This window comes from Ursus americanus, chromosome 10, assembly GCF_024610735.1.
Source record: "Ursus americanus isolate L20-20 chromosome 10, mUrsAme1.1.p, whole genome shotgun sequence".
NCBI lineage: Eukaryota > Metazoa > Chordata > Mammalia > Carnivora > Ursidae > Ursus > Ursus americanus.
The window spans coordinates 10239847-10263981 of NC_142136.1; the positions used below are offsets into that span (position 1 = coordinate 10239847).

General features: G+C 40.8%; 1 protein-coding gene across 3 annotated transcripts in view; it reads left to right on the top strand.

Moving 5' to 3' along the window:
- Positions 1–24135, top strand: part of NALCN (sodium leak channel, non-selective) — a 307920-nt gene that overhangs the window by 266379 nt on the left and 17406 nt on the right. For all 3 annotated transcript variants that reach the window (XM_087865000.1, XM_045812791.2, XM_087864999.1), the window contains 12 exons: positions 1361–1417; positions 1663–1783; positions 1879–2010; positions 2954–3121; positions 4758–4862; positions 8336–8442; positions 14765–14885; positions 14970–15068; positions 20167–20260; positions 20769–20875; positions 21084–21158; positions 21906–22025. In XM_087865000.1, the coding sequence (XP_087721126.1) occupies positions 1361–1417; positions 1663–1783; positions 1879–2010; positions 2954–3121; positions 4758–4862; positions 8336–8442; positions 14765–14885; positions 14970–15068; positions 20167–20260; positions 20769–20875; positions 21084–21158; positions 21906–22025 (1306 nt within the window). The remainder of the gene's footprint in view (positions 1–1360; positions 1418–1662; positions 1784–1878; positions 2011–2953; positions 3122–4757; positions 4863–8335; positions 8443–14764; positions 14886–14969; positions 15069–20166; positions 20261–20768; positions 20876–21083; positions 21159–21905; positions 22026–24135) is intronic.

Here is a 24135-nt window from a genome sequence, read left to right on the forward strand (position 1 = left end):
ATGGTATTATTAGAGCATATGATAATCACTATCTGTTATGGGCTGAACTGTGTGTGTTCCCTTGCCAAAAATTTGTATATTGAAGCTTTACCCCTAGTACCTCAGAATGTGACTTTATTTCGAAATAGCCTCTTTAAAGAGGTACTTAAATTAAAATGAGGTGATTAAGCTGGGCCTTAATCCAATATGACCGTTGTCCTTATAAGAGGAGGACATTTGGACATACTTACAGAGGGGAGACAATGTGAAGACATAGGGAGAAGATGGACATCTACACACCAAGGAGGGAGACCTGGAACAGGTCCTTCCCTCACAGCCTCCAGAAGGAAGAACCCTGCCCTCACCTTCCTCTCAGACTTCTTGAGAGAAAATGTTTCTGTTGTTTAAGCTACTCGCTTTGTGCTCCTTTGTGACAATAGCCCTAGGAAACTAATACAGTGTGGTAATATTTCAGGGCTGGAAGACACCTCAGGAGCCATTTGGCGTCATTTGTATACCCCCTCCTCCAACAGAGGAGGACATTTTAGGTTTGCTAGCGCATAGCTGTCTCTGACTGGCAGCCTAGTGTTCTCTCAGCTGTTCTAGAAAGACCCTTACCATTTAAAGCACCTGAGTCATAATGATTAAAAACTTGCCTGAGTTTTCACACAGTAAAGAAAGAAGCCAGTAGTTTAGAGTTGATTTGATCGGTTCCTCAAGTGAGTGTTTCATCTGGAATTATCCTGTTGGCTGCCTCCATGCTAACAACTAATTGCTAATTCTCCACTCCATTTAGCGTGGACTTACTCTCCTTTTGTCAGCTCTGCAGCTCATGTGGGCCGAGGAAGACTCTTGTAATTGAGAGCCCACGCACACAGACTGTCAGGGGCTTCACTGAAGATTGATCACGGGCTCCCCGAAAGGGAAACTTAGAAGTGGGGGCCTTAAAAAATTCTATATAAATCACTCCACAAGATCACAGTTAAACACTGGGCGGGGGAGCTGTATTTAATTTCTGGAGGTTTAATTGAACAATCATGAGGGAATTCTTGAACAGCTAAGGCAGAGATTTTAACGGAGTGTTTTTAAATAGAAGTCAAAGTTTTGTCACATCCATGTCAGAAATTGTTGATTGGAGTCATGAATTCTGAAATCAAGTATTTTGAGAAATTTTAAACTTTACTTTCACAAACATCAAACTCTTCTGATTTTTCTGTCATCTAATGTTCTCTGCCTTTGAAAGTCACACAGTTCCAGGAAATGTAATTTTACAGAGGATATAAAAGAGATTTTAGGTAGATAAGAGGTTTATAAATACCACGCTGCCAAGTGAGAACACGCTTGCTATGTCGCAGAATGCTGTGTTTGCTGTCTCTTACAGATCTAAAACCGATCCCGTCACAGGAGCTGTGAAAAATACGAAGTACCATCAACTTTAGTAAGCATCACAAAGCCTGTTTTCCATGCACATTTGAAATCTCCATGTACTATTTTATGCTGCATAAAAATGTAAAGATCCCCTTTATTTTCTTGCCATATCGTGCTAGGAAATAGACAATGGGGGGGTTTCAAAAAAAAAACAACAACAACGCCAGTTACATTTGTAGAATCACAGAAGGGTCATCTCACCTGCACGGCCTTCTCTGCAGCATCCGTTTCTCAGCTTTGTTTGGTCTTTGGCAGTGATTTGCTGGGATTGGTGACTTACCTGGACTGGGTCATGATCATCGTAACCATCTGTTCCTGCATTTCCATGATGTTTGAGTCCCCCTTTCGAAGAGTCATGCACGCCCCAACTTTGCAGGTACGGCTGCTGAATCTCAGCCCACAGCTCAGCGGAAAACCCTGGGCTGCGGCTCTTCCCTTCCTGGTGACCCAGCTGCCTCTTGCCCATTTCAGATCGCCGAGTACGTGTTTGTGATATTCATGAGCATTGAGCTTAACCTGAAGATTATGGCCGATGGCCTATTTTTCACTCCAACTGCTGTCATCAGGGACTTTGGTGGAGTCATGGACATATTTATATATCTTGTAAGTCTCTGGTTACTTCCTAAATGGAAGCTGTTGTGGCTTTGTGAACTCTCCTGCCTTTCTGGGTACAAGAGAAAGATACGCGCGTTCCAGAGGTTTAGATGCCATTACTGAGTCTCAGGTTATCTACTAAAGGCAAATGAAGCGCGTGCATGTAAAAATCTAACTGAGAAGCATTAAAAATTTCCATGGATACGGTCCACATACATCAACCACACTCTTACACACGTAAGATACACATTGATAAGGCCTAAAACAGAAATCTTGTTTGCACCCCACAATCCTGTGGCTCCCATATTTAAAAAAGAAAAAAAAACCACCTCCATCATGTAATTGATTGATGAGCTCCTCGTTGCTAAAAGCAAGCTAACGTGAGAGTGCTTGGACCTTTCTTTCAATTCCAATATACAATATACCTGGAGAGACAAGGTGACCATTCAGCTGTCCAGTTCAAACTAAACTGGGAAACCATAGAAAGGGACTCAAAGACATTTCATTTTTTCTGTATGTCCGAGAGGGCGTACAATCAATGTCTTTTCCAATAACAGGGAGAATCATGACCACTAACATGCAGTATCTTCAGATTGTCAATAAAATAGTGAGAATCAGGTCAAGCGCAAGACTTAGTATCCTTGATCAAAGGAATTTTAACCTGCGCCTCCAGTGCGTAAGTTAAAATAAGGAGCAGAATGCACCGGGGTACACACAGTGTGGGCACCCCCATTTCACGCCTGCGAACAGCTGACGACTTTTCTTTTGGAGCCACTAGCAGGTGTAGATTGGGTTCGGAGTTCAGAGGTCGAATATGCACCTGGTGAATGCTTGTCCTATGGGCCATGTGGAATCTCTGCTCAAGTAAAGTTGTATGCAGTTGGCTCTCAGACAGTGTGGGTAGCGAAGGATAAATTGTATAAATTCTAGGGGTTTCTTTTCCCCTTGCTAGGTGAGCTTGATATTTCTTTGTTGGATGCCTCAAAACGTACCTGCTGAATCGGGAGCTCAGCTTTTAATGGTTCTTCGGTGCCTGAGACCTCTGCGGATATTCAAACTGGTGCCCCAGATGAGGAAAGTTGTTCGAGAACTTTTCAGCGGCTTCAAGGAAATTTTCCTGGTATGTTACACTTACCTTTGCTTCCAGTCCACACAGCCCCGCTCTGTGATGAAGCTAACGAGGGGGCACAGGGAGCCTCGCTTGCCAGGGGCAAGTCTACGACCTTGTTCTAACAAAACACAACACACATTCGGGAACTTTACCCACACATGCTCTGCCTTGTCGGTATGTCTGATTCAATGAACATTTTTAGTAAAAGTACGATGAAAGGAAGAATCCAAGAGGTTGTCTTTGCTAACACTTCCATTCCTAATTCATCACCCTAATTTTTATTCTGGTTTTCATTTCCTTATCTAGAAATTAAAGATAAGATTCAACACCACCTATCACGAATATTAGCAGTTAACACCTTGGGCTCCTTATTTCATTTTGTATGTCCCCAATTTCTTACAGCACAGACTTTGTTTCCGGTCTTTGGAGTGTTAACATAAAGCAACTTCAAAAAAATGTAACATACAAGCATACCCCACTTTCCGTACCCGCAGGATACAGTAATGAACACTTGAAAATGGGGAGAAAACATTCTTTTTAGTGGGGCAGTCCCGACTGAGGGTCTTCCAAGAGCAGGGCTGCAGAAAAAACCGATAAGTAGGCAGCTCGTTGCTCACAATCGTTACAGAAAGATCTGTGCCTTACAAAGGAGTGATCAAAGGATTCTCTTTATTATTGATGAGTTCTGCTCGAGCATGGAAAATATGAATTAATTTACATAAGCTTATTTTACATCTTGCTTTCTAGAAACACACCCACAGGGAGAGAACAGCTGTAGCTGCAGTTGATTCTCGGGTAATTTAAAGACAGGTTGTGATGTTTCTATAGGTACAGAATCGCTAATATTTTTTTAAAGACGTATTTGAAATCCCGTATTATCTTTGCGCTAAAACCACAACACGGTAGCTTTTCACACAGCTGGAACCCAAGGAAAAAAGGGTATCACCTGACTGCTATTGTATGTGCGTCTTGGAGCCTTGGTAGAATTTAGCAGAGAATCTATTTGTGCTTTTCTCCTGATGATGTTTCTGTGTGACTTTAGGACATTTAAGGTGTATGTTTAGATTATTCTCCCAGCACAGGTCAGGGGCTTTGTTCAGTGTTTTTACCCTTTGCCACTTTTCTCGGCTGAGACCGAGGCACCGTCCAGCAGAGGGAGCACCAGTCAATTAACGGATTTGCTTTTTCGGACCGAAGGCTCTCACCTGCTTTGGATGTCCTCATTGCTCACAAGAGAGCACATTCACTCTCTCCCTAATTTATGCTCTGCTGATAGAGGTAGGAATCCATTTGGAGAAAATGAGGGAAATATAATCATTCAAACACTTTTCTTTGGTTCTATTAAAGTCTCGATTTCAAAATCAGGAAAACCCAAGTCATATCAAAAATACCTTAGCCCGTTTTCTTACCTGAAAGTCACGTGTTTTTATTCTAAAAATCCACAAGCTGTTGTTAATTCCCTTCTTTTTGCATTCCAGCAAGGCTAATTGAGTGACCCGAGGTGGGAAAGTTAGATGATATCCTGAAAAGACCAAGGATTTCATACCACTTTATCTGAAAAGCCGTGTGTCCCCATCCCTGTTCAAATCAAGCCTACTGTTGACTTTCTTACCCAGAGATATGATGTCTCACCGATTTTTTTCAGGTCTCCATTCTTTTGTTGACACTAATGCTTGTTTTTGCAAGCTTTGGAGTTCAGCTTTTTGCGGGAAAACTGGCCAAGTGCAATGATCCCAACATTATTAGAAGGGTAAGATACTGCTTTCTGTCTTTTGGGATTAAAATTGGAGTAGTTCACCACCCCTCCGTCAGCACGTGCTGAGGCTACTTTGAGGACCCCCTCACAAAACTAAGAATTCTCTTCCCACCAACTCCTTTTCAAGCAGGCACTGTGTCTCTCTGGCTAGTACAGGATCGTGAGATTAAAAGCACACCCCAGATTATTCTACTCTCTCCTGCTGGTCCAGTGTGAGCCTCTGTTGACACCTTTGGCACAGCCACCCAAGATTCCAGATGCTTGTAGCTGTGAGTCTCAGACACTCTCCCTTTGGGCCTCCCTTCACTTAATCCTACCTCTGTTGTCACAGGAGGCTCATATCAGCAAACACCACCCCCCCAGAAAGGACAAGAGGCAAAATTTAACTCTCATACCATTGTTCATTGCTTCTCCATTCCAGCTTTCTCTCCACTGGGAAGTCTAGAATCTTCCCCAGTAAGACAGCTAACAAAGAGCCAAGCTTGACCACTTCTGCTATTGCCCTTTGCCTTATCTTTCGTCAGTCAGTGTTAGTAAGAGGAGGCCAGCTCCTGGACAAGCCTAGTGTTTCAGTAGCTGAACATAATGACATGAACACATTGCATCTTGGGTAAGGTGGAAGCTCTCCTCCAAATGCCCTCTCAGAGACTTAGGTCCTTTTGTCTTCCTTCTTTGTCCACCCTTTGCTGTCTTCAGAGTCTTCTCTCTTTAGCTGACAGATAGAAGCGCAGAACCACCTCCATGTTTGGGGGTTACAGGCTGAGCCTCGAGGCAGCACACCTCATTTCAACCAGTTTCACTGGAGAGAGCATGGCCTCCCAAGGCCAGATGGGAGAATGCCATAGGTAACTGATGTAGCCTGCAGAAACAGCGGACAAGTATGGTTATAATTCGCCATCACTGCTACACTCTCAGCGCCCTTTCTCTTAGGATTCTGCCCTGTGGTACAAGTAGATTAAAAAGTGAGCCACGCACTTCTTATGTACAAACAGCAAAAGCACTTCCTCTTCCATCCAGGTAAAATAATGCCTTCAGTCCATTAAAATGCATGTACCTAGAAGGCCTAGTAGGCTTAACTATAATACCTATTTCTCCATTTCCAGCATATATGGCTATCTAATACAGATTTTTCATTGGTACCAATTATAGAAATTGTTCATTCTCTAATGGTTATAAAATACAGGTCACGTCTTTGTCCAGTCAAAATCCATTATCGATTATGTTACAGCGAGGATTTTAGGAAGTGGCAGAGCAGAAGAGACACACTAGGTGGGGCACCACCTGTGTCCTCAGATGTTTCCGGAACTTCAATAAGCCTGAGAAGACATAACAAGGAACATGGCATAAAGGTCATGGTGAACCAAATTGGCTAACGAGGGAGGTGATAAAGAGCTGATGCTTTTACCCGCACGCTCGAGTCAGGAAAGAAGGGTTACTTTAGAATCACACTGAATGGAGGCCAGAAAGATGACAACATTTCAGGATGAAGCCCAGGAGGAATCTTGCAGGTCTCAGAATCTTAATAATGGCCTAAGTGCATTGTGATTTTCCACTATCTATTCATACCCACACCAAGCTGGAGATGGAGGTACGAGGTTAAATAACTTGTCCAAGGCCAAAATAAGTGGGGAAGCTATGATTCATGTCTAGGCACCCGGGCCCCATTGTCCATGCTTTTAACTAAGATGCCAGGACACCTTACCCCATCAAAGGTGAACTCCTGCGGTCTCAGAAAGAAACTGGAAGAGACCGTAAGGCCAAATATGTCAGGGAGCCTCTATTTGACCTACCGCCACACAGCCAACAGGAATAATGTTGTAGATGAATGTGTAAAGTTACTGCGAGCAGATAACTGCAATATATTTTAACTGAAGAATTGGCCTATGGAAGGGTAAAAACTGTGTCATCTCACACATGCATAGGAAAAGAGACTGGAAGGATATATACCCAAACGTCAACTGTGTTTGTCTTTGGGTGACTGTAGGTAAGTTTCTCCATGCCTTTGAAGTTAAAGAGGTATTATTTGTGTAAGAAGGCTGTTGTTTTAAAGGATGTCATTGGTAATCCGAAGAGAAATAATGTTGGCATTAACTAAACTATTGTAAATAAGAATGGAGAGGAGGCCCGAGCAGGACAGGGGAAAGCCGTAGACAACCCTGAGATCTTTGTGCTGGGGTTGACAAGGTGCTGGTCCATGGACAGAAATGGGAAAGGTAGGAGGAAACAAGGTTGAAAGTTGAAGGTGACTTTAACCAGATCAAAATGTGAAGTTCTGTTGAAATATCCAAGTGTATACACGATACCCAGGAAAGGGGTTTAGTTTCAAAATATGACAATCACAGTCAAAGACGCAAAGATAAGACAAAAAGAATAAAGACAGAAAATGAGTGAAAAACTCCTTACTCGTGTCTTAAAATCTTTTAAAAATACTGTTATTGGAGATATAACTCACATACTACACAATTTGCCACTGGAAGTGTACAATTCGATAGTTTCTAGCATGTTCAGAGTTGTATAATAGGTTTAGAACATTTTTATTGCCTCAAAAAGAAACACTGTTTTTGAACTTTTCCCCTCTATACCCTTATCCCCCTGACACCCCCATCCCCAAACAAACCACGAATCTACTTTCTGTCCCGATAGAGCTCCTCGTTCTGGACTTTTATATGAATGCAGTCACATAACATGGTCACTAGTGATGGGCTTCTTTCATTTAGCACAGTGATTTCAAGCTTCATCCACGTTGTTGCATGTGTCAGCACGTCATTCATACTACACGACGTTTTCTTTATGTATTCGCCCACTGATGAACGCTTGGATTGCTTCCACCTTTTGACCATTATAATTGATGCTATTTACAATAATAACGACATAAACATTCATGAACAGGTTTCCACGTAGATATCTGTGTTCATTTCTCTTGGGTAAAAATCTAGGGGTGGAATTGCTGGGTCCTCCGGTAATGCTTTGTTTCGTCATTTGAGGACCCGTCACACTATTTTCCAACGTGGCTGCACCATTTCCCCATCCCATCAGCAGCGTGTGGGGCATGGGGGTGCCAGGGGGTTAAGGGTGTAGAGGGGATTCCAATTTCTGCACATCCTTGTCAAAGCTCATTATTTGACTTTTTGATTATAGCTTCTTAGTGGATGGGAAGTGGCATCCCATCATGGCTTTGGTTTGCATTTCCTGGCTAATGACGCCGAGCACATCAGCCATTTGTGTGTCTTCCTGGGAGGAATGTCTGTTTGGATCCTTTGCCTACTTGTGAATGTTTCCAGCGCGAACTTTTACTACTCACTTCTGCAGTCCTTGTCCCTGTTTGCTGGGTGGCTGTGCACATCACTGTTGTCACATAAAAAACCTTTGCTATTCTAGGTTAAAAGTGTTTCTTATCTTTGATCTTTTAGGTGTTCATTGTCTGACTAGGCACCCTCACCTCCTTTTTTTTTTTTTTCCTATTTTAGGAAGATTGTAATGGCATATTCAGAATTAATGTAAGTGTGTCCAAGAACTTAAATTTAAAATTAAGACCTGGAGAGAAAAAGCCTGGATTTTGGGTGCCCCGTGTTTGGTAAGCATATCAGAAAAAGATCCTGAAGAATGCTATATTTGTCAGTATAAGGTTTTAAATCAATATAATATGGCATGAAAAGTAATTTTGCTAAAGGTGCCAAGATGATTTTAAGGAATACAAGGCAAAGCACTGAATTACCACAGGATGCAAAAATACAGGAAATGAGTGAGTAAGTGGCACACTGAGTCCCGTGTTGCTTCATGGAACTAAGGGATTATCACCCCAGTATTTTTCTAATACTTTGAAGTGTGTATCTCGATTCACATGGCATTGGAAGTTAGTGAGGCTTAAAAGACAAAGATTTTCTATCAAATTAAACTAAACTCATCCTGAGTTTATATCTTTAAGGGAGAATCTGATATCCTCATAATAGTTGTAGAGAAGCCCAAATCGTAAAGCTGTTTCCATTTTAAAACCCATTTACATTGAAGGATTTCCATTATGGAAACACTGGAAAGGAATAATCAGGAACACAAATGATTATATCTAACTTTCTCTTTAAAATTCATTTTTCTTGAAAATGAGTTTTCAAAGCATTTACATCAAAGCTAGAAGTGCCTAGTACCTTCTTTCTCATCCAGTTTACTAATGACCATGAATGAAATCTCTCAGTAGGCTTCATTGATGAACTGAGTGTCCTATTAACTTCATTTGTCCTTTTAAGTAGTCCTCTGTTTTCTTTTTATTTCATTTTCCCTCTTAGAATAACAAGTGAGCCACAGTGACGACTGTTTTGTCACAATTTGTGCGCTCTATGAAATGTCAGCACTCTTTCAAAGAAATTGCATTGCACCCAGTTGTACGCTTAGGACTCATTGTTACCAGCTTTGGCATTTCTCTAATGTGAAATTCGATTTTATAAACAATTCAGTACAATTTATACTGGGTTTTAATTTGTTTAAATACTGAAGAATTATGAAAAAAAAAAAGATGAATTTGGATGTGTGGCTTGAGCCGGAGAGGGAAGTACACAACACATGGAGATACCCTTATCCTAGTGCTTACTAGAAAAGCAGTCTAATTTACATTAAAATAAAATATTAAAGAAGCATAAAGAGTTTATTTTTTGTGAGGTGAAAATGCATATTATACCATACATAATTTATTCATATCAAGATATCAAATGAGATTTTTTTTCCTACTGTTTTGGAATTTTGGCAAATCCTCAAAGCTGAGGTCACTAGGAGATAAAGTTTGATTATATTCCAAAGGGAGCAACATGCCAGTCCCAGCAGCACTGACTAAAAGATTGTCCACCTCCATCACCCAGCTCCTGTAAAAGGAAACACTACGCTCAGAGACAGGGTCATGGAAGTGAATGAATTCAGTAGACAGTGCTGTGGCTTCTCTCCCTTCGCTGTGGGAGGAGGTCAGGGGTGCTTGCCTCCTCAGCCAAGTGAGGCCCCCCATGGGGACTGCTTCATGTCGGAGACCGGCAAGGCGAGAAGAGACGCTCGCGTAGGCAAGCTGCCCTTCACCATCTGTCAGGGCAAGGGTGTTGGGTGTTCCTGGAGGCTCCAAGTCATCAGTGCCTGGGGCCACCTGATCTGAGCCATCTTGATGGAACTCTGCTGCAAAGGGCTATGTGTTGGGGAGAGGGTGCTCCTCCCGGAGGGGCTGTGGGGAAGTTTCCAGGAACGAGAACTGAGGAATCACGCAAAGATGACCCTCAGCAGGAATGACACAGTGGGCACCCTCACGCTGGGGAGTGTTTCAAAATACAGTCTATTAATAGAAAATCTGAGGTATAGTAGAGCCAACAGATCAAGGGACAATTACCAAGGAAGAGCTAGTTTGTTACTCATAGCTCCCAAGACGATGGGGGGGCCACACCCCTGGGGAAGCACCAGGGTCAGTCACGAGGCGCAGGGGAACTGTGGGCAGGAGCCTTTATTGTGGTTTCCCTGAGTTGGAATGGGTGAGTCGGGGCAGACAGGCTGAGGATTGGCTCATTGAGGAACTTCAGTGAGCTCTCGGACACGGGGGCTGTTCCTAGTGATCTGGTACCTGGCGATTAGGGCAGGGGGATGGTGGCCTGGAGTGTGGAAGCTGATAAAGGAGGTAGTTGGGGCTGTGGACTCTGGGTTGGTTGGTCTGTGTTTGAAAAGCAAGCCCTAAAAACAACTCCTCCCAAGGAGGTGGGAGGGTGATGAGGGACGTAGGAGGCCAAGGCAGGGTGATTTGGGTATTTTATCGAGCTGTCCAGAGTGAAGTGTGCCCATCATAAGCATGTAGGACAGATGTTAAAGTATCAAGTTTACAGAAGGTAGGAACATGGCAGACAACACGCTCAGTGAAAAGAATAGCTGTGGGACCAGAGCAGCAATGGCCAGTGTCCACCAGTGTAAGATACATGGACTTGAATTCCATTTCTAAGTCCAACTGCATCACACGCCCATCTTGTAAGAATCAGATGGTGGCCTGAAGGGGAGGAGGAGACAGAGTGGCCTGTGCCCTTTCCTCCTCAAGCCACGGATCAGGCTGAGTGGCTAAGGAAGGGGTTCTCGTACAGGTCATGAGAACAGAGGTTTGATGTAGAACGGAGTGGGCTTTTTAGAATGAGACTCATCTTATATAACTGAAAGTGACCAAAAAGCTTTGGGATCTCCACGATGTCAGGAAGGGAGCTAGAACCCTCTAGAAGGCAGTGTTGGGAGAAAAGTAAACCTGGTTCCAACCACACGCTCTGGCATTCAGCCTGTTCCATAAAACCAGCTACCTGTGATTTTAGAAATTCAAATGAACTGACATGCAGTATTTCATGTAAGTTATTATTAGGGTTTTCAAGTTTGACAGCACTTTAAAAGCATAAGCTGATAGAGGAGGCGTCACTTGAATACCATTACAGTAGGGCTTTTCCATTTGTTCAGAATATTGTGACGTGGGTTAGTTTTAGGGAAATAAAAATCTTCTGTCAAACATGATGTAACCGTGATGATTTTCACATTTTCCTTCTTTAGTAGGCTCATCAAGGTTAGAAGCAGAAATGTTATAATTTTATATTGGCAAATTTATGACTAAGAAAATAACTTATATCTGGGGAATTGGCATTGGGGAATTCTTTGATAATTATAATTAGGAAGGACATAAATATGCACTACCTAATTCATGAGACAGTCAGGCTTCTATATTCCCTGTTCAGATGAATACATTCATTTTCTTCTGAATCACTCAGACTTGAGGAGATAAAAATTACCTTGGTAAAAAGTGTAAAACATATATATTTTAATATAGTGTGTTTTGTTTTAAGCAGAGGCCTAGGACATAGGAAAATGGAATACATGAGAGAAATATCAAAAAACTACTCAGTTTCAATAAATATATTTATGGAGTGCTTTCTGATCTCCAGACATTACTCTGTCACTGGGGACAAGCTGTGGCCCCCAACCCCTAGGACCTTGAAGTGTAGTGCGGAACATAAATTAATATTACAAATAACGTAATCCAATATGCTAAAGATTTGATGCTATGTAAGTAAGCCCCTGAGTTCACTGCAAGCTTACCTGGAGTTTGCCCCTAGATAATTTGAAGTTATACGGTGACACATTCTAGGCAGAAGAAGATCAGATCAGATTTTGTAGAGTCTACAGCCCAAACAATTTGAGTATGCTCTTCAAGGAAAAGAATATAAAGAATATAAGTCTACCTTAACTTTTGTTTTTTGGTTTTTTTTTTTTAAGATTTCATTTAAGAGAGAGTGCATGCACAACCAGGGGGAGGAGCAGAGGGAGACAAGTAGACTCCCCACTGAGCGTGGAGCCCAACGTGGGGCTCCATCTCACGACCCTGAGATCATGCCTGAGCCAAAATGAAGAGTCAGATGCTTAACCAACTGACCCACCCAGGCACCACTTCCTTACTTTTTTAAGTTTAACAGAAATATGACTACCTCCAGGGTCTTGGAAGGGTCATTTTGGACGATGCCATCCCTTGCATTTCTCCACCCAAGGTCACAGGCTGAGCTCCTCTCCTCCTGGGGACCCAATTCTTCCAGAGGAGGAGCGACCTCCTTATCATGACCTTGGGACCTTGGAGCACTTTTCACTGGGAGGCAGAAGATTAATAAAATTGTGAGGTTAGAACCCACATCTTAGTTTTCTGAATTGGATAAACAATATTATAATATTTTTTTAAATTAACCAGAAAAGATTATATTTAAACAGGCTTCCAAATCAAGGAAGGACACCAGGAAAACTGACAATAATGGATTGTGTTTGGGATTTACTGAAGTCCTCTGTAGTGATAGGTAAAGTTTTAAACTTTCCAATTTTAATAACATGAACAAAGCATACACAAACATCTTAGATGATTAAAATGGATACTTATTTTTTTAATACAATGTATTCTTCCAACTATTTAAGCTTATAATTCTCCATTTTATTTTTCTTGGTTTAGCCTGAAAGTGTATTTTTAACATATTCTAACTTCTAAAAGATATGGAACATGAAAGTACTTTGGGTTGCTGCAAATTCAGCTAAAAAAGCACTTTTACATAAAGAAAATGGATGGGTAAGAAAGTTCAACATCAGATCTGAGTCCTGGCTTGCTTGGCTTAAAAAAAAAAATCCTTATTCAAGAAAACTGTGGCATCTGCAGAATCCTTACAGCTTCTGTCTGCTGTAAAATATATTAAATTTAATTGAAACCCCCAAAGGAAATGATGTTGGAAAAATCTAAGAGAATATGCTTGTACTTTCATACTTAAAAAATATAAATCAGAATCCCAAAATAGGAATTTCTGAGTGGGGCTTTCGCACTATATGGAAAACGTTTCTACCAATCAGCCTTAAACCTTTAGGAGCAAGTCAATTTAGCTGTATGGCTTTTTATTAGATCCCCTTTATTTACTGTTTTAATATATTTTAAACAAGAAAACCTATAAAGGTGCATTGCATGATTGTTTCTATGATTTTATATATATATATATATATATATATATATATATATATATATATATATATATAAACGATGGTAGAAAAATACTAACCCAGGTTTTCCCCAGAGTGTTGCCTTCTGTGAAGGTTAAATTTTGATAAATGAACTAGCAGGAAAAAGAAATGATCAAATTATAATTTGGCTAGGCTTCTGTAGGCTTACTCTTCTTAGCAGTGCCAGATCCAATTCTTCATCAAATTCAGGAAATACAGTGATAGTCATGACTTTCCAGTGTGTAGTTGTCTAGATCTTGTAATTATTTTCAATAGTCTAATAAGGAAGAAAAGAGAAAAACACTGAAATCTTTCTACTGACAACAAAAATGTTAGCTAAGACCCGTAATGAGTAAGGGAGATATAATATATAGAAAAGATCACTTTTGTTCGTGGGAAGAAAAAAGTAAAATGTCAGAAAAACAAGAAATGAGTCATCCCCCTTCCAAAAAAATTAATAGTATAGACAGTGTTTTAGAAATCAGGAATCAACTGTGGGTGTAGACAGCATACTGCAGTGCTGAGGTCTACAAGAAGTCTCTGTTGAGAACACCCAGAGGCAATGAGAGAAAAAAAATCCCACTAGAAGAGAACGTTCTGGAAACATCTAGGCTATGAGCAAACACCTCTTGCCACTCAGTGACCTCTAATTGCGTCACTACTTTACAGCGTGATATCCCCATAATGTCAAGAATTGAGGAAAGTGTCCAGATTCTACTCTTTTTACACTTTCTATATTAACATCAGGAATTGTAATTTATACCTTTAGAAGAGTTTTCAGTTGTAAAACTATTGCAAAATTCACACCCAGGGGCGCCTGGGTGGCTCAGTCATTTGAGCCTCAGATTCTTGGTTTCGGCTCAGGTCATGATCTCAGGATCGTGAGATCGAGCCCCATGTCAGGCTCCATGCTCAGCTGGAAGTCTGCTTGAGATTCTCTCTCTCCGTCTCCCTCTGCCCCACCCCCCACTCTCTCTCTCTCTCTCTCTCTAAAATAAATAAATAAATCTTTAAGAAAAAAATTCACACCCAGACTCCAGCATCCCTTTGTGAGAATCCCCCATGCAGTTTGTAACTAAAAAGTGTGTTTCCAGCCCTCGGTATTATCAAGACGAGCCAGAAACGTCGCAGAACATCTAGAGCTAGAAGTTGAGTTTGTTGCCCTTTGTTGTCTCCCACTAAGAACGCCCCATTATCACCTAGTAACTAATTACATTTTAAGGTATTATAAGACATTCATGTATTTTTGTGATTGAGCAAACGAATGCCATCCCATCCTTCCAAATGGTAAACATTACCCCCCAACCCCAAACCGGAAAGAGCTACAGGATATTTGCCCTCGGGTGCTTCTCCTCTGAATTTCACAGAGCATTCCTCTTTCTGACTTGCAGGGCAAATCCTCGGAATTTTAATTTTGACAATGTGGGAAATGCTATGCTGGCGTTGTTTGAAGTGCTCTCCCTGAAAGGCTGGGTGGAAGTGAGGGATGTTATTATTCATCGTGTGGGGCCGGTAAGCAAGCACATGCAATCCTTTGACTGCTCGACAGCTGCTTTCCTTTGCTTTGATGAATAACCGTATTTTTCATTTATACAGATGCATGGGATCTATATTCATGTTTTTGTATTCCTGGGTTGCATGATTGGACTGACCCTTTTTGTTGGAGTAGTTATTGCTAATTTCAATGAAAACAAGGTAAGCATTCTTGGTTTGAATACCGCAGAGTTTATTCTGTTCTAGCCACTTGCTTTGAGCTCTCTTTTCCTCCCACGGCGTGAAGTCGCAGTCAACCATAATGTGACTGGTGTAAATAATCCGTAACTATTTTACAAGCTACCTCATTGCTGCCTTTCAGGCACATTATTTAAGAGTACGGTTCTCTCGTTGAATTTCCCCTTTGGGTAATGGTGTCATTAATTTGCTGACAACTGAAAGGCACATCTCCTATTGTTCAAGCGGAAAGGAGGTGCAGCAAGTTATGAAAATACAATGGCTCAGCTAAGGGGCGCGCTGATTGCAGGTAATGTTACTTGCACACAATGTAAATTGGATGCTTCTTTGTAACTCCAGAGGTGAGCTCAGCATTTTGATGGGGTTGGGAGTGCAGTAGAAAATGTTCAATCCTAATTCATTGAATAAAAAGATTTTCTAATTTCATAGAAAAACTTTACGTACTTTATGAACTCGGGGAGCATGCTGAGATCCTAACAGTTCTAATGATCGGTACGAGAGCTCACAAATGGGAAAACAGCAAGCATAGTTTCCTGTCAGAAAGTGAGTTTGGGGGAGAACATTCGACATCGTTCTTCTGGACATGGCTGATATGCCCTCTATTATGTAAGGGTCAGTCTTCTGGAATCCTAATACTTGAGGTGCATACAGCTTTTGGGCACTTACTATGCACTAAGGTTTACATACACTGCTTTCAATTCTCACGACTCTGAAATGCACAGTGGAAGTGAAAACAGCTTACAGAGGTGACAGAACTTGTCTGGGGCTTATAAGGTGTAGAAAACCCCGGGATCAGAATTCAGAAGTGGTGCCGACTCTGCAGGGTCTGAGAGTCTCCCCTTTCGAGTATAAAAATGTCCACCGTTGCTCTGCGGTGAGCGAAAGCTGCACGCGCTGCACAGCACCGAGCTGCTCCTGGGATTCAGGGCTCCACCGACTCGCACGCAGGCACATCAGAGCCCACTGGCGAGGGCAGCTGCGCCTGGGACCTTATCGTTCCCGGCCCCCCAGGCTCCACGTGTGTGGTTCCAGCTACTCAGTCAGTTGCCACCTTTGATGTGCGCCTAATGAGGATGTCATTTCGTCCAGGCTTTCAAAGGGTGGGACTTAAAAATCCCCCCTTTGGGCCCCACCACCACTCCGACCCACAGAAACATGGGATTTTAGAGTAAGAAAGAAGTTTAGAGAGAGATCATATTGCCCAGCCCCCTATTTTACTATAACACATTCATAAATGAGTGTCTTTAAGCCCTACAGAGTGTTCAATTTAATGCCAAGCAGAAGGAGGAAGATAGGTCTCTTTGGATGCCTTTGAGCCTTGCGCTGGAGCAGACACCGGGAATTTCTGAACAAGAGAGAAGCCAATCAGTTGTTCACAGAGCGCTTAGGCTCTGCGCGCTCAGAACACCATGCTAGGCCCTCTGAGCAGACGCCTGCTTTTAGGAGAATCAAATCAATGACATAAATGAAACAACATAGAAGACGTTCAGCGTCCAGAGACGAATATATAATCAATCGCAGCTCTTGAACTTAGAGGAATGGCTAAGTAAGCAGAGCGTCAGGAGGTTTACTCACAGTACTGGTTGTATTTCTGTTCTGAGGGAAGAAAGAAGCATCTGGCTTGGGTAAGGGGAACGTGGCCATAAGCTCAGGTGGGTCGTTAGAGGAAGAGGAAAAGTAGAAGAAATCATGTTACCAGACATTACAAACTTGGTAATTTAATTGGAGATCCAAATTTCTGAATTATATGAACCATTTAGAAGAGATTTTTTTTTCCTGTAAGCTTTTCAGAGGGTAGCACGTGAGCTGCTATATAAGAGCATTAATTCACTTATCATTCAGTCATTCGACAGATTTCTTTGAGCACTTACAGGTGCCAGACACTGCTCTTGATGCTGGGGACACAAGGAGCTAAACACACAAACTTAACACTAAACACATAAAGATTTCTGCCCTCATGGAGCTCACACTCTAATGGTCATACCCAAAGGTATGTAAGCAGATTTCCAAATCTATAGGCAATAGGGAACTGTGAAGATACGGGAAATAAGGCAAGATTTGGGGGTCGTAATTCAGAATTATGCAAAATTATGCCTTCCCTAGAAAATGGAACCCTGTCTAAAAAGTTCAAAGTCTGTACTAGTAATACATGTATTTTTAATTTCTTGATTATGAGATAACAGTTTGATTAATAAACTTAATTTCACACTAATTAACTTTCAGAGGTTTTCAGATATTAATGATCAGATGATACCACCATGCTTATTATTCTTTTGGATCATTTCAGAGTTCAACTTTCTAAAATAATTTGTATAAAAAAAGGAATAATATGAATTATATTGCACCCAAAGAACCCAAAGTATTTGTTTGCAGTTAGTGAGAAAAGTGGTTTAGCAATACTAATATCAGAAAAATTAATTTAAAACAAATATCATTATTAGGAATAAAGAGTGTAATTAAATAATTACAAAAAACTAATCAGTAGCAAAGTATAGAACTCCTGAACCATAAAATAAATGAAGCAAAACGAACCAAATTATTTTAAAAAGCTAGCAAGTCCAAAATCATAGTGAAAGATATTAACATATTTCTCTAAGAAACTCATAGACAGAAAAGAAAAAGAAAATATGAGATTTGATACAATAAAAACATTTGATCTACTGGACATAAAAAGAACCCTGACCCCAATAATTTTCAAGTATAAAATGTACCCTTTACAAGGTCATAAAATAATAGTTACCAAAAAATTGAAGATGTACAGACTGCATTCTCTAAAATAACAAAAAAAGGTAACAAAAATCTCTCATAAGCTGAAGGTGTTAAGACAACATTCTAAATAATTTATGAGTTACTGAAGAAATCGGAATAGAAAATAAGACATTTAGATAAATCATTTATAAAAATCATATATGAAAGCTCACAAGATACAGATAAATCAGTAGAGGGAAATTTACAACTTTAAGGGTATATTCAAGAAAAATCAAAGATTAATTTATTAGTAATATGTCAAATATCAAACCAATAAATTATAATAAGAACAACAAAGTAAAATGGAAGAAAGTAACAAAGATAAGGACAAAAATTAATAATATAGAAAACAAAGATACTATAAATATTCAAGAATGACAACAGATTCTTTAAAAAAAATTAAATTGAAAAACCTTTCTCAAAGTTGAGCATGAACAAAATGTGGAAAAGGAAAATAAACAAGCTATAGTGAGTCAAACAGGATAGGTAATGATACAGGGACAGAAAGTTAAACTTACAAAACAGAACCAAAAGCCCCAGGAGGGACCAGGTGTATATAAAACAGAAGTAGCCCAACAAATCAGTGGAGAAAATGAGACCATCAATAAGTGATGCTGGGGTCATTGAGTGTCTAGATAGAAGAAACTAAACAGAGATCTCTACCTCACAGCCTACCCAGAAATGAGTTCCAGAAGAATGAAAGACTTAGCTATGAAAAACCATTTTCAACCATGTAGAATTTATTTTTGACCCTGCAGTAGTTGTGGATTTCTTGACTTTAACCACAAAGTGGAATCCATAAAGAAAGAAATTTATAGATTAGATTACATTAAAATGAAAAGTTTCTGAGAGATGAGACACAGGATAAGCAAAATGTTTTTTAAAAAAGTAAGCTAAGACTAAGAGAAAATATATATGACTGACATAACTGACAGAAGATTAATATCCAGAACATATTAAGAATTTCTATAAAACATCTAAAAGTAAATATCCAAATACAAAAATGAGCAAAGACTATGAACAGGCAATTCACGTAGGAAGAAACAGGAATCATTCCCCCATTTACACACATAAAAAATGTTTCATCTCACTGATATTAAAACTAAAGTAGATACATTTCCCACCCATCATGGCCAAATTTAAATGTCTGATAATGTCAAGTATTGGCAAGAATATTAGGACATGAGCACTTGGAGATTGTTAGCAGCAAATTTTCTTGGTTATTCTTCTTTGGACAGCAACTTCACAGTATCTGACAAACATAAAGATGTATAAATTCCTAATGCCAGCCATTCCTCTCCTAAAGATATGCTACCAAAAAAGTCTCATAGATGTTTACCATGAGAAAGAATATGTGTGCTTATTACAATATTTTTATGGTACATAAACCTAACTTCTGATATATTTGTACAGTGGGATACTCTGAGCAGTTAAACCAATTAGGTCTAGTGTCTAGTTGTATGCAAAACATAGTGTTCAGTGAAGATAAAAACAAAATACATAAATAAGTACAGATTGGATACCATTTATATAACTTTTTAAAATTCAAAACAAATATGTTCTTATGTATTAATATATACACAAACAGCAAAAGTCTGAAAACATCATGCGGAGGACACACCCTTGAAGTACAGTAATTAGCTCTGTAGAAAGAAAGGAAGAATGGGAGTGGGTGGTGAGTGGTTTTTTTTTTTTTTCCAGTTCTGCCTTTATAATACAGTATAATGAAATTTCATGTAATATATTTATATGCATATTAATGAAGTATATATATGTACACTCACATATATGTAATAAAGAATATCTGCTCTAATTTAGCCATTTGTCACAGCATTAATTCTTTAAGAGGCAAGTTCTGTGACTTCATACCACTTGAAAATAGTTTTGTGATTATATATATCAGAATGATTTAAAAAAAAAAAAAAGGACACAATTCCCTTAGCCAGAAGTAACAGATTGACAAGCTCCGATTTTGCTGCAGCATTTCCCACAATGAAACGAAAGAAAATTAACCGCTATTAGAGTGGGTATCCCTTTTTGAAAATTTGATTGTGTAGAGAACCTTCTTTAGATTTCCCAAACCTGAATATTATACATGTTCAAAGATGCCAGTTGAAGGCCACCCTTTTCAGGACTCCTCTCAAGACCAAATTTGAGAATTCTGACCATGCCTATCGAACCATCATGGTATTTGAAGAATATCTTTATTTCACACCCCCAAATTAGTCCTGTTGGTATTACCACCCCATTTGCAATGTCCTTGGTGTGGAGTAGACGACATAAGGTCTTTTTCTGCTTTCCTTTGTTTATTAAGGGGACAGCTCTGCTGACTGTAGATCAGAGAAGATGGGAAGATCTGAAGAGCCGACTGAAGATAGCACAGCCTCTTCATCTCCCACCTCGCCCGGGTATCAAAGATGCTCTGATTTTATTCATGTTGGGCACCAGTGTTCATGATTCCCCAGGAGTCTAAGATTTCAATTAAAATAATAATCGTGAGGCCACTAGGCGGTTGTGCATAAGTTAATATAGAAACAGGCTCCAAACTACAGATCTCTCCATAGGCTATTAAAATCAACCACCCAAAGGCTGTGCTTCAGTGCTCTCAGGATAAGCCCTAATGAAAAAATGAATTTTTAAATAAAATATATTTGTGCTAGCCTTTTAAACGTATGAGTGAAATGTATTAAACTGACAGAAATTGAATGATGCGGTTCTCCTTCCAATACGGACGGCGTCATGCACCGTCGTTTTAAATATTCAGAACCAGCCATTCCTACAAAACACCACACAATAGATTGAACTATAGGGGGAAAAAAGTAATGAGTTTTAAAATGAGCATTAAAGGAAATGAAAGACAAGAAAGTAAATGTGACCTATGTCTGAAATGCCCTTGCCTCAACCTCTCTTTTGCAGATAATGATGGTTTTAGAGCTAAGATGTATGACATAACCCAGCATCCATTCTTTAAGAGGACAATCGCATTGCTTGTCCTGGCCCAGTCGGTGCTGCTGTCCGTCAAGGTACTTTTCTTTCACGCTGAAACTCTGGGAAGGACTTGTTTGTTCATGGTGCTTCCAAGAATATTGCAAGGGGCCATATCCGTTCACAGTCTATGTTTTTTAGTGTAAAAAAATTAAAATTCGCAGTCATGTTCTAATGAGAGAAAGGGGAAGGTCTCGATGTGTCTGATGGATGCAGACAAAGGCCAGTGTGCTGTTTCTCTTACAGTGGGACGTGGAGGACCCAGTGACGGTTCCTTTAGCAACAATGTCGGTTGTTTTCACCTTCATCTTCGTTCTAGAGGTACGGCAATGAGCCAGCTGGCTCTGGGGGCTGCAGTGGGCATCGCAAAGGACAGCAGTGGCCTCCTTTGACAGTACTCACTGGCAGCTCTGTGTTCCATTGTTTTTGAAGTCTTTTTTTGGGAGGGGGTGGCATGCTCATATTTTCCTTTTTGGGCTGTGGTGCTTCACTTGAATGAGGATTTCACTTTATGTTTCAGATTTGTCTAACAGCAGAAAAGGCTAACTGCTGTTGATTGTTGTGTCTGGATGTTGGCCTGTCTGGTTATGTGAGTTCAGGTCTTTGTACTGAACTGCAAAGACCACCGTAATTCAGGGACTCAAACTGCAATGTGGCAGCCAAGAGAGTTGGCCCAGACAGGATTATTTTAATATATAGTCCATAATAATATCACTTTCCAGGGCAGTCTTCTTCGAAATACAAGCAGATTCTTATTTCACCCTGTACTGGTTGATGTTTCCCAAAATCTATGGTCTTTCACTTAAGGAAGAAAAATGTCCTGCTATCAGAACTAGTCCTAAAACAAGGAGAAAAGAGTCTGGAGAATATAGATTTGTAACTTATCCAGCTTTAAAATTTAGATAGATAGATCTATATGTATATATCTGTATCTGTGTATCTATCTCTTGGTAATAAATTCTTCTCTTTGGTTTGTACATCCTTTAAAAAAAAGTGCCTCAAGTTCACACATTTAAATATATGCTGAACACTCAGCCTCTATTTACTGTCTTCCTTATCTTCCCCCAGGTGACGATGAAGATCATAGCAATGTCACCTGCCGGTTTCTGGCAAAGCAGAAGAAACCGATACGACCTGCTCGTGACGTCGCTTGGTGTGGTCTGGGTGGTACTTCACTTCGCCCTCCTGGTATGCACGTAATTCAAGTTTATTTTAGTTGATAACTTGGGTTCAGGTAACCCTGTTTCCGGTCTCATTTCAGTCTGGGTCAGTCTACCCTCCCCTGTCAGAGTAACCTCCCTACATCCAGCCTTGACCTTGACGGGCCCTTGGCCGTGCTTGCTCACACAACCCCTCCCACTCTTCACACAGACTAAATCTGGCCCCTCAGAGTCCTAGAGCATGTGAATCAGGAGAAGAACATTTAAGATTTCTAGTTTAACTCTCATTTTCCCAAAAGAGAAATATAAAAGAGAGAGAGAACAACGGAAACAGAGATTATGAGACCTGCCTAAATTCACATGCGAGCTGGTATCAGGAGGCTCAAACCCAGTTTTCTGAGCTGAAGTACAGCATCTATGCCACTACGTTCTACTCAGTATTTCACAGTGGGATTTTCAGGCACTTTTGCTGCCTTATTACCAACTGACATCCAGCTGCCATTCCTCTGAAGCCCGTCATTCTCAGTGTCTGCACCTGAGTTCTCACTCGTTTGCCTAAAATGCCTCCACCTCCATGTAGTCTGAGGTCCAGCTCAAAATCTATACCCGTGGGTGCGCTTGACTAAGATCTAGACCGGTGTTGTCTGGTAAGAACAAGATGTGGCCACGGATATAATTTCAAATTTTCTCGGAGCCACATTAAAAAAGTTTAAGAGGAACAGGTGGTGTTAACTTAATAAGGTATGTCAGCCTACCATATCCAAGATATTACCATTTTAACATGTTGGCAATATAAAAATTATTCAGGAGGGAGGTTATATCCTTTTTTTGGTACTAAAACTTTGAGCGGGTATTTTACATTCACCGCACAACTTAACTGAGACTCACTGCATTCAAGTGTTCAGTAACCACATGTGGCTGGTGGCTGCCATCCTGGACAGCAGAGCTCTCAAGCCCCTACTCTGGGCTCCACCGTTCTCCGGCCTTGATCGGGTTATTTGTCTTCAGCGATCCTTTCTTCCCTGTTCTGAACTTGGGGATATAACTTCATAATCTATCCATTCTGTATGGGCATTAAGGAGATCAAGCACATGAAGTTCTTCTAACTGTAAAAAGAGTATACAAACCAATAACGCATTATGATAAGTACCTTCTTCTTTAGTCTTCTTTGATCCCAGATAAAAGTAATGTTATCAGATTTCCCTGCTCTCTTCTACCCATTCTCTGATCCTCACTGATGTTAGAATCATGCCAGGAAAGATCCATCACACACAGAACCCATTTACTCATTACAGAGGGCGTGCTTTTGTATGAAATTGCTGTGCTCAGGCAGCTAGGTATTGAGTGTCCTTCTTAAATCAACTGTCACCTTCAGCGTCAGGAGCTGGGCCAAGCCTCAGTAGGCCCGCAGTCACCCTGATCCATTTCCTCCAATGATAAATGGTTTTGAGCACGAAAGATGTGCAAGTCACCATGCTGGGAATGGAGAAGAATGCAGTGAACAAAACAAAGGCATCGCGGCTCTTGTGGACATCACAGCCTGGGAAATTGATGTTTTGTTTTATTTTAAGGTTTTAAGCCAGAAAGTTTAGTCATGATCCAAGAGGCTGGGGGCACTTTGGGACAGCTGCAGGTAGGCATTCATGGAATTCTCCCAAGCCAATGAGAGTTACAGCCATAGCGAGGCAGATGGAGGAAGACACACACTCCTGGGATGACACAAAGTAGTAGGAGGTGGTTTCATCAGAGGGGTCCTGGAAAATGTCCCTGTGGAAGTGATGGCTGGGTTTAGTCTGTATAACGAGGGGCATGTTGGCGGCTGTCCATATGATGGAACGCTGCGGGAGGGAAATTGTGGCTGGAGTAGAAGGAGCAAGGGGAACACGGCACAAAATCTGGATGGCACCTCTCAGGACCAGGCAAAGGATGGGGCTCATCGTCCTAGAAGCCGTTGGGTGTCGTCACTTCCAGAATGCAAGGTGAGAAGCCATGTATAACAGATTTGGAACTAATGTGGAAAGGAGCAGCAAAGTCCATGTTTTTATCTTGCCCTAGACAAATGGAGCCAAAAGCTACTTGGTCCAAGCAGAAGAGGAGAACAGGCTTCCTAATTCCGGATGTCCCAGAGAGGACATCTC